This window comes from Pygoscelis adeliae, unplaced genomic scaffold (assembly GCF_000699105.1).
Source record: "Pygoscelis adeliae isolate BGI_AS28 unplaced genomic scaffold, ASM69910v1 Scaffold286, whole genome shotgun sequence".
NCBI lineage: Eukaryota > Metazoa > Chordata > Aves > Sphenisciformes > Spheniscidae > Pygoscelis > Pygoscelis adeliae.
In genome coordinates, this window is record NW_008825076.1 from 956,109 (window position 1) to 967,919 (window position 11,811).

The 11,811-nt window shown below is 37.0% G+C and overlaps 1 protein-coding gene across 1 annotated transcript in view; it reads right to left on the reverse strand.

The window, feature by feature from the left end:
* Nucleotides 1-11,136, reverse strand: part of ZMYND8 (zinc finger, MYND-type containing 8) — a 64,925-nt gene extending 53,789 nt beyond the window's left edge. The window contains exons 1-2 of the mRNA XM_009326729.1: nucleotides 11,026-11,136; nucleotides 1,158-1,228 (exon numbers count right to left, since the gene is read on the reverse strand). Of these exons, the coding sequence (XP_009325004.1) occupies nucleotides 1,158-1,228; nucleotides 11,026-11,039 (85 nt within the window). The 5' untranslated portion in view covers nucleotides 11,040-11,136. The remainder of the gene's footprint in view (nucleotides 1-1,157; nucleotides 1,229-11,025) is intronic.
* Nucleotides 11,137-11,811: the final 675 nt, after the last annotated feature.

Below are 11,811 nucleotides of genomic sequence, written 5' to 3' on the forward strand. Positions count from 1 at the left end.
TTTCATGCCGGAGAGGGCCCACATTTTCCCTCATCTTCCTTTTATCCCTGACATACCTATAGAATTTTTTCTTGTTGCCCTTGAAGTCCCTGGCCAGATTGAATTCTATCAGAGCTTTAGCTTTCCTAACCTGATCCCTGGCTGCTCCAACAATTTCTCTGTATTCCTCCCAGGCTACCTGTCCTTGCTTCCACCCTCTGTAGGCTTCCTTTTTGTTTTTGAGTTTGTCCAGGAGCTCCTTGTTCATCCATGCAGGCCTCCTGGCGTTTGTGCCTGACTTCCTCTTTGTTGGGATGCATCGCTCCTGGGCTTGAAGGAGGTGATCCTTGATTATTACCCAGCTTTCTTGGGCCCCTCTTCCCTCCAAGGCTTTATCCCATGGCACTCTGCCAAGCAGATTCCTGAAGAGGCCAAAGTCGGCTCTCCTGGAGTCCAGGGTAGTGAGCTTGCTGTGCGCCCTCCTCAATGCCCTAAGGATCTTGAACTCCACCATTTCGTGGTCACTGCAGCCCAGGCTGCCCTTGAGCTTCACATTCCCCACCAGCCCCTCCTTGTTGGTGAGAACAAGGTCCAGCGTAGCACCTCTCCTCGTTGGCTCCTCTACCACTTGGAGAAGGAAGTTATCATCGATGCATTCCAGGAACCTCTCAGACTGCTTATGCCCTGCTGTGTTGTCCCTCCAACAGATGTCGGGGTGGTTGAAGTCCCCCATGAGGACAAGGACTTGTGAGCATGAGGCTGCTCCTGTCTGTCTGTAGAGGGCCTCATCCGCTCGGTATTCTATTTTCTATTTCTACATTCTATTCTATATTCTATTTCTATTCTATATTCCATTTCTAGATTCTATTTTCTCCTACATTGCAAATCTAAAAGTACTTTAAAGGAATCCATGATAAGTGAGATGATACAAGAGGCTGATGTTTTTTCATCATTTAACCTAAATTAGTTATTCATAAACCAGAAATAACAAGGGGGGAGGGGAGGTTTGACATATAATGAAAACCAAACAAAAATTAAAACACTTTCTAACATACAATAGTCATTGTAAAAGTACAATGAGTCTTGAGTCTTCACTCAAGAGCAGCTTCATTATCAGATTACACAGTTTCACTATCCTGGTTTACAAATATTCATACGTTGTAGAACATCTTACTCACCTTTGGATCGAGTGGAGATATCCATCCCCTCCACCACCTCCTGCTCTGCCTTTATTTCCTCTTCAGCCAAGCTGCAGGATTCAAAAAGGTGAATTAGAATAGTTATAGATCGTATAGAAGTTCAACATAACACTGTCAAATACAACTATATTAAAATTTCTGAGGAAATGAAAGGTTTGCTGTTTGCCAGAGTATACATTGACAAAAACATGTAGAGAAACAATCCAGGTACACATGTATGCTACATGTTACTGATTACAAACGTAACATTTTCTTACTAATGACAGTCTTGTAACTTGTACTGAAGATTATGTCACTGTACATATAAATTGTATGTGAGACAAACGGGAATTCTGTTCCTTGTAGCTCCTAATCTAGGGAGCTATAAACTGTGTGGACAGTTGCCTGCTAACATTTAAACACTCACCAGCATTAGTGAACAAATTAGCTGAAGTAACAGATTTAGCAACACAGAACAGCTTGCAAAATTAGAAGGTAACATGCAATTTTAAAAACTATTAAATAAATAATTTCAAGGATTTTGAAACTTAGACTATGTAACAGAAAACTGAATATTTATAATTTATTGGGAATACAATTCCACCAATTATTAACTATAATAAAGAGCAAACAGAACAGAGTTGTTACTATCATTCAACCATTCAATCTTACATAGACAGTATTAATTCACTCCAGGCAGGATTAAACGATTAAGTAGATGACAAATTATATCTGACCTGCTGATATTCTACTTTCTTATAGTGATGCCATTCAAGAAAATAAGTCAATGAATTTGGCTAGTTAAGTCAGTTTGGGGAAGGAAGGTGGGAGAGGAAAAAAGAACTAGAATGAATATTGAGTTACACACCATTTTTGGAGATCTGACTATCGTAGATGAAAGATAAAAGAAAACATCATGTTGAAGCAAGCCCAAATTCAAAATGATAGACAAATGAGGTTATGGTGCCTGAAGCAGGTATCAGAGTTGTCCATTAATATCACCAGAGCACAACAGCCAAGCGGGATGTAGATCTTCTCCTCTGTAGTGACAACTTACTGTCTAGTCTGTTAATGTAAGTTGTTGCTGATACCAGTTTACATTGATATAGCAGACTGTGAACTACCGCTGCTATGGAGTGGACTGAGATTCCATTCAGCCATTCCAGCTCTAGGGACAGCTATTTCTACCGCAGAAGCCAAGAGGACAGCTAGAGACCTTTGCTTTAGCCACTGTGGTTAAATCTGCCTGAGAGCACTAATCAGAGCTCAGAAACAACACTGAGGACGTGGTTACAGTTATATCAGAGAAACTCTTCAGCCTGACAAGCAGTTTATATTAGCAGGAGTTTTGTTACTGGTATAAATTAAAACAGCTTCCTAAACAAAGTAAAACTTACCAGCAGAAGGACTTTTTAGTCTGGCATTTGTCAAAACTACTTTTAATCAATTATCAGCTATGGGGGGGTTGGGTTGCAATTCCTTTCATAATTCTAAACAGGACAGTTATGTCAGCAAAAATTTTAAATACAAATTAACCAAGCTCAATGTATGGAAGACCCAAAGCTGAGAAAAATCCGTGAACTCCAGAAATCATTATTCTTTACTTGTCATTTGTATATAGCAATAATTTACAAATTAAGCTCTTTAAAGTTATAAAACACTGAAGAGAAGTTCTATTCTACCCACATCCAATCTCCCAGCTCGTGGACTATGCTGTTAATTTCAGTAGCAAGGAAAGGCACCCCTATGACCAGAACTATGGTAAATGTGTAGCACAGTTGACTGTGGCACAATGCTTCTCAGATTTATTTTGCATGGGCAGATTAAATGCATAACATAGTTTACTGTACTACAATGCTCACCGATTTACTATGCATGGGCACATCAATTATACTGCACATTTGTTACACCCTTTCCCAGAGGGCCTCCAGCAAAGAGGAGCTGGCAGTGTGTTGCAGACACCAAAACATTTCATGCACCACTTGCCTCTGCCCATTCTCTTTCCTAAGCAATGGGAAGGGATGGGCTCACAGGATGGGTTCATTGTTCTCTTCCCATGTTGCATTGTTTTTTCTTCCCCTCCCCCCTTATAAAATCCTATTTCAATATCACCAAACTGTAACAAAAAACGTATTTTTAGAACATCATGTATACATGATTAATAATGCACACAGGTAAATACGTAATAATACACACTAATTCTGTCAAGAATGAAGTAATTTGGCAGTACACATTACCTGGTTTTAAAATATAGATCCAGTTTCAGCCACAGACTAGGACATACAAGTCTTTACGAGACTCAGGTTGAAGTCTTAAGATCATTTTACACAGGTTGCTACTAAAAGGAATGGTTTCCCCAATCCCTAACCTCATGTTCCAGAAATCATGCTCATTTTAACTGAATCAGTTCTGTGATCTCACTCACTGTGCAGCTGGATGTGCAGAAAAGAGGAAATGGGAGTGTACCGCATGGGGAGAAGGGGGGAAAAGAGTAATATCCTTTTAGCAGCGGCTCACATTTAAGTTACATTAAAGCAATCATAACATTCCAGACTCATCAAAAGCTACCAGGTGCCATTTTGTTCAAATGACAATCTCAGAGGAACACGATACAAGAAGAAAGATACAGAAGTTGCTACAAGTCAGTATTAAAAGACACAGAGTTGAGAAATGTGTGTGACAGCTCAATACAGCCACACAGTAGCAGGAACTGTTCCTACATCCCTGACCAAAGTAGCACGGGAAGCTACAGAGCTGACTGAAGATGCTCTGCACCTGTGGGCCCAAACCTAGCACTGTGGGGGTGTTACAGCTCAGGACTCCTACATGTTAGTTACAGCATATGAGGTTTCTTCAGCTCTAATCTGTCTCTCCCCATCTAATGAGTTTAATTTAGGAAATTCAGCCAGTTTCCTCCATCACCTTTTTGAGTGTTCTTTCAATAGATCTATAGAGACAAGAAAAACATTCTTCATAAACAGTTCCAAGACAAACAAAGTATCTTGACTTGACACATCTCTGATACATCACATAAAAGATGCCTGAAGACAGCTTTCCCCAAAGATTTGTATATATGAACAGTCAAAAATGCATTCACCACTTGACACAAAGGTTTTTCATTTTTCTTAGCAATGGAGATGCATATATCCTGTACACACATATGCACATTGTGCGTCACCCACAACTAAAACAAAATTCAGCAATTATCTACTATACTATGAAAACTGAGCCTTAGAGGAACAGATTGCATCTCCATATTCTCTACTATAATTAATCTTGCTCAATCTTTTAAGGGCATAAACATTTAAGTATGTAAGAGAATCACTGAGATTGTTCTGAAAAAAATCAAAATGTTGGGGGGGAACAGTTAAATAAGCGTATTAGACATAGCTATAAAAGATACTTAAAATTCACAGCTCTTCAGAAGCATCTCCCATTGTTTTATTTGCTGTAATGTATTATGACTTGCACAACATGACATTGTTTGAATGGTGGCAGTGATGATTGTAGTGGTAATCTTTAAGACTCAAGTTTGTAAATACATGCTAGCAATTCACAGCAAGTTTACAGTAACTTTTCTAAAGCTGACAGATCTTTTCACCTTTGCACCTTCCATCAATATAAGCAATATTCTTAAGATGCTTTATAAAGCACAAACTTCCAAACACAGAAATTTCACTAGCAACAGATTTCAAATTAAGTAATTCGAGAAAAACAGGTCCTTAATGACAGGTACCTTACTATTACCCACAACAAAATAAAAAGAAAATTAACAACAATGGCAAAATAATTACAAACAAGCATCTAGTTCTATGGAAACAATAACTGTGTGATCAAGTAGACTATTCTAGAAGAATTTTATTTTGAGAATTCATTTTTGCAGGGCTTGGAGCTGTTATTTCAGATAGCATGCATTACGATCATGCATGTGTACTATGAATGTGATGCTCTGAGGTTGCAGATCAGAAATGATACTGGTATATACTCAATTAAGTACCTAGATGAAAACAAATACCTTAGGTCATTCTGAAAGCTACTCTTTTTTCCTCATTAAGATGAATGAACACAGAGGAACATATTTTAAGAAAACAATTGAAATTTAAGCTTTGCCAGTTTCACTGTCAATTGACTAGGACACCAATTAATCATTTAAAACTTCCCTACTCATATTGACAAAACTTACAAAACAAAAAAAAAAAGGAAGAAATTGTTTTCTAAAATGTTAAACTAAGTTGTTTCATACAAATTATTTTAACATGTCTGAATGAGGGGAGAAGGGGTGGAGGTTATTCCTTTGGGGATAGTTGGGGACAGGAAAAAAAAAAAAAAAAAAAAGATTGCAAACATACAAGATTTATTGATACTTAGGTAAAAACGCAAAAAGAACTTAGCTGCCTAATTTTTAAATATGTTCTCTATTAAAATGAAGAAGGGTGAGGTTTTTTTATATGAAATTTAGTTTTTCACATTTCAGACCAGTAAATAAAATACTGACTTTTCTGTTTAGGAAAATCATTCCTGTACTAGTAGTAGTACTTACCTGAAAAAATGTACATATACAAAAATATTTAAAGCTGCTCTAACCTATATTAACTACAAAGAGCAATTAAAAGTTGCAGATGAACTACTGCACCTTGACATTTAACCAAGAAAAACTGACAGATATGGAAAACCACTCGAAACAACTAATGCCCACATACACAATCTAGATCTACATTAGGGAATAAACACATTAATTTAAAATCAAGAACTATATATTTATGGAATTCATTTTTCCTTTTAATTAATAGGAAACAAAACAAAAAAAACCTGATTTAAGACTATAAGCACTAAAACTGAATTTCACCCTTAAGATAATTCCTGCCTCTCCTATATCACATTTGTGAGTAGCAATTCTAAATAATGATTTCAAAAAATTGCATTCAATAAAAATTTGAAAAAAATATTTGCATGCCATTGCTGAATAAATAGCAGCTTTGTATAAGCACTCACCTATAACAGTCTCTTACTCATCGGTAGCTATGCTATTTATGCAGGATTCTTAAAATGGCGTCTGACAGCACTGCACTGCCTCATTCCTGTACTGTAGCTAAAATGGTAGTTTATTCAATAACACTATCTCTTGTTTAAACAGCAGTGCTATATTCGAAGCAAGCATCTAAATATCAGAAATGGTAAAGTATGACAAAAGGACACCTGACATCCAAAGGTTTAACTAAAAAGGCAGAAGACAGGGAATTTTGTGAAGTCACAGGTTACTAAGGAAATCACTCAATTTCAGATTCACTCTCCAGTTTGAGTGTCTCATATTTTACGTTTCTTTTTGCAGAATTCCCTGCAAAATGCTCAATTGGTATTAAGCAATTAACATATACAAAATGCTTCTTCAGATATCTACATACAGTAATGTTTAAGCTAGTTACCTCTGATAACAAGCGAAGTAAATATATATATATTTAATTTAAAGAACATCTAGGTCATTTTTAAAACCTTATCTTATTCAGTGTGCATTCAAAATAGCTCCACAAAAGAGAAAATCAGGGGAGGGAGGGAGATCCTTGGTGTTATACCGTCTTCTTTAGGACTATAAACTCTAGAGCTGAGGCCCAAGCGAGGCAACCACAATAGCTAGAGACTTCAGATGCTAAAAACATAGTTTGAGAACGATCATGTTTGAAAGTAAAGGTTTATACTGGCTAAATTAAGGATGTTAACATCCTGCTACAGCATGGTTTTAATCTCACATTATGAAACACAGACACTATGACAATTGGCAATAAAGGGTTAACATAAGAATGACAGACAACTTCCATCACATAAATAAAACTCAGTTCCTATGTAGCCATTTCTAAATTAGACTTTAACCCATGAATACAAGACATGTTTATTAATAAATATATTTAAAATACTTTCTAAATACAATTTAAAGGGCCAAGCTTGATGGCCTACTATGACTGTTTTCAGTCTCTGGTTTGCAGACCCCTCAAAGCCAGTGTACTACTACTAAGGGGTTTGCAGACAATAACTAAGTAAATCAAACCTAGTCTAACAGGCTTAAATTCACTATAATGGGATTCATGTGCCCATGGGAAAAATATTAGGGATCCACAAATAACAAAATTTGAAAATTGCTGCCTACTACATTCTACATGGGCAAAGGTTATGTTCAACTTCCAAGATATTTAGGAGATTCAAATTAATACCCTGAATTCCAGACAGAGAAGAGAAGAGCTTTTACTGAGATTTATCACCCTTTAACCAATTATGCTGGAATGGCACCATTACTATGGAAAACTGACCACAACCTATCACTTGTCAGCTACTGGATCCACATGGCCAATACACTTGAAAACAAAGCAAAAATGGAAAACACAAAACAAAACCAAACCCACAAACAAACAAAAACCCCAAGCAAAAGCGATATCACAAAATGGAAGACAGCTCAGGAAGATGAGCCAATCAAAGTTTGTGGACACTGATATCAAGGGCTAAATTTGTAATGTAATCTACCTATTTACGATTTTTGAGCATGAAGTTCCTTTTATTACATGCTTCCTTAGTAGCAATGTAGGTTTTCCCCTACATTTCAATACTCCTGCTTGATGTGGGGGAGGGAATGTCATATTTGGAGTGGTTTATACTCTGCATTTTTTTCATTCTCAGCATGTTAAGTAGTGTCATTTTTTTAAAGAAATCACTCAGTTTTTCCCTAGCACTATTTAGCTTCCAACTAAAACAGTTTGTCTGCAAAGAATAGAGAGCCGTGTAGCTTTTAAAAAGCTACTGTTTTCATCATAATTTATAATCCAGATCACTCCTTTGTTTTTCCCCCACTGCATTCTTTGTCCAGCTAATTACAAAAGTAACTGGATGTTGGCACTAAATAATAATGGCTAATCATATTCATCCTGGGCAATTCAAATTACTCTTTAGTAGCCAGAAAACTTAAAGTGCAATTATACGATTAACTGCTAGTTACATTAGAATAATGGCCATTTGCTACAAGCTGAATAAACCTCAGCTACATTGCTTCATACATGTCCTGTTTAATTGTGATATTAACAAGATCCACTCCTGTAAAATCTTGGGTAGAAAGAATACGTGCTTTTTCCCTGCGTCTATCACTTAAACAAAACCCCACATTCCTTCTATCCTGAACAGTAGAAAAAAAAAAGGCACAGAGTGCTTCTTATTATGCAATCTATGAAAGTGAGTGATAACATCATACCTTGACAAAGCACCAAAAATATATGAAATTCTTCAGCTTGGCTGAATTTGCTTTACTTAGATGGAACAAAGATGGTAGAAATTTCCAGAAGGCCTTTCTCAGTCTTGCCACTGCAATTGTCAATCTTTAACCTACCCTCTGCTTCTATTGGCTCAAGTACTCCACAGAGCAGCACGATTGGGCTGATCTGTAAAACAACACTGCTGTCTCTACCTTGCCTCAGACATCTTGCTGCAATGCAGACATTTATTTTTTGTGAACTATAAAAGAATTGTATTTGAGTGATTAAAAATAGTGAACTTTAACAGACTCATGATGTTATGTTTCATTACATGCACAAGGGCAGCTTATACAAATATGCTTCACTGTCAGCAGTGTGTCTGGAGGTGCAGATTTGAAACAGATCCTAGTTTAACAAAACCTGTGGGAGCCATTTTAATACAAGCTTTCTGACTGCAGATCACTTACTCCTGCTTCCTCATATTAAACAAATATTATGTTGTGCACTACTTAAGACTGAAAGTAAACTGCTAATGTGTACAAACTACTGCTAGGAAAATTATGTCCAAACGTAATTTCTGTTTTTAGCTCCTGAAGAACAAAAACCAGAATAACTTCTTAGCTGTGTTAGCACTTTTACGTGTGCTGAAAAATGCATTAAAATTGCATACAAAAATGCTATCACATGAAACAGTGGCACAACCCAGTAGTGTTTCAGGTTGCAAACCGATCTAGACATTCTTATAATCTAATCCTGGGGAGTGAGGTATTCAAAGTAAGATACTCATACTGGCAAACAAGTAACCAGAGGTAAATTGCTATGTTACAGAATGTTATCAAATACATGGCAACCTTCTATAAAAGTTAGCATGTAACTGTGCCTCGGTGCAGCCATTTGCAAAGCTACCTTAGCTCTAAGTTCTTTCCTAAAACCATGAATGTGTGTTGACTGTTAAAACAAATGCAAAAATTATATTAAAAGCACAAAAGAGCATCCTTCCTCTGCTTTTGTAACAATACGGGTGATCAGTGTTAAAGCGAGCATGCAAGCACTACAATTAAAATCTTAATAAAGGGCACAAAATGTTCTAAATTAGTTATAAATCAAGCAAGTTTGTCTGAGATTATACTTTGTATAGTATCAGAAACATATGCTCATTGGGCTTTATTTACTTTACTTCATAAGATCGCTTCATTGCTGAGTACTAGCACTTTCATCACACCTCAAAAGCCTAAGGAACAACGAAAATGCGCTTTACCCTACAAACATGGTAATTAATGATCTATGAACAAACAACAAGTAGAATATTTTTCACTGGCCTGAGGTAAACAGGAAGTATAAGCTTCAAAGTTTAGAGGCAAATTATCAAAAAAATAGTGCATTCAAATTGGAACAGTTAACATGTACAGGTCCCTTAAAATGGACGCAAAGCAAATCCGATATTTTATATGACTAACCACTAACATTACTTCATCTATTGGACTAACTGACCCAGTAAAAACAAAATGTTTGGTAAACTATTAAAAATGTTCAGAAAGTAGCATGCTGCTTACTTACCAACTGTTCAAGCACCCATCTCATTTTTCCAGTTAAGAAGATACAACAGGCTGGCAGATTTGGGAATTGATCAAAAAGGAATTTCTTGAAATAATTACGTAGCATTAAACCAAAAGTTTAAAGAAAAAAAAGGTAAAAAAAACCAAGAACGAACAACATGTACTACTGTCATGAACCACACATGATTTTATATCCTCTGGACTCCACAACACAGAACTGTGGCTGATACAGTGTAAAACAAAAAGGCACAGATAAAAGGTACATTAGTTTATTTGAACTATGTAAAACAAGAAAGCTAACAGTTCAAAAACATTTTCCATAAAGAATCAGATTTGTAAACAGATGTACTGCTGCATTTTATTGAGCAGCAACCCATTTCCAAAATCTGCAGCATAAAAACTCCCTTTTAAAGGAACAAAATATTAACCATACATTGTCCCTCAGAAAGAAAAACACGTTGTATTAATTACTCCTGCAAAAAAAAAGGTTCAATAATCATTTTAAGTTAAGATAAGCTGCATAAAAAACATGATGCAACAGCACACCACCACGTAGGCCCAATATCTACAATCTGCCATTACCACTTTTTGCTGATGTCTAGGTTTTTAAAAATCCCATATTTTCTCAGAGATAACTTATCTTAGCTATTCCATTCACTGTTTAGAAAGGTAAACTTGCCTGTTCTTCTGTCTGCCATTATCCCTGCTTGACTCCCTGTAGGGCAGTTAAATGCATCTGCTCCCTAGCTTCCATTTTCTCTTCAGCAGGCATGTGACACAACAGACAATAGTGCTGGCAAACTGCTCAGAGAGAAAAAGCTTCTTTGGAATACCAGGATCTTGATAAACTCTAAAAACACCATCCTCCTGTGAAGAAGTAGGTATGCCAAGGTTTTGCCAGTCTGCAAAATAAAGCTGTGGCTAATGGCTACTAACCATGTGACCCAAGAAAGCAAATTTAAACAGTTCCAACTTAATAAAGTGCTGTGGTGTGAGTTTTGCACAACAAATCACAGAGAATCACACTCTCAACCCACAACTCATAGGTCTTAGAGAAAAAAAAATGTAAAAAGTAAGGCTTACCTCTGTGGATGCATTGTTAACACAGTGTTATGTCAATACTTATAAAACATGGAGGACAGGCTCTCAGTACTCAGGCAGAAAGGGCTTGGCACTTCAGCTTGATGATCTGTCTTCCTAATAAAAGCTAATCCCGGATTGGCTACTTTCGTAAATCTGAATGTAAAGCTTCAGGGGATTGGCTGAAACACTTCCTGAGCGATTATCTTTGTGCGGCTCTGGCAAGCAGGAGCCATCCTGTGCATAGAGAAGACAGGCTAAGCTAGGCCCGTGTCAGCAGAAGAAACTTGAAAAGAAACCCCAAATGTGCACTCCCCGTACACAACACACAGATTTTCAAGCGGAGGGAAGTGATCGCAAACTGCCTGCCTGAGCAAACGTGTCCTAACATGCCATTACTGAAGGCATTTGGATATTTTAAACCTGAAGGAGGAAGAGTTCACCCAGGTCACAAAAGCTATTCTTTATAAACAAAAAGCTAAATTCACTTTGCGGGTGTTCTGTAATGTGTTGCACGGAGAAAGCAAGGCCACAGAAAGAGAGCAAAACATACCAAAAGTGAACATGCACAGGAGGGACTGAAATTAATAACTGAAAATTCTGAGAATTCTCCCATTCCAGAATTTTAAGGTAGTAACACCTACCGTAGCAACCATATACCGACAGTGTGATTTCTTTAGACACTAGGATAAGCCCAGCCTTAAATAGGAAAAACTTCGTGTCTCATTTCCACAAAAACTACTATACTATTGAAATTACATTATCACAGAGGGTTGCTGCCATTCAGTG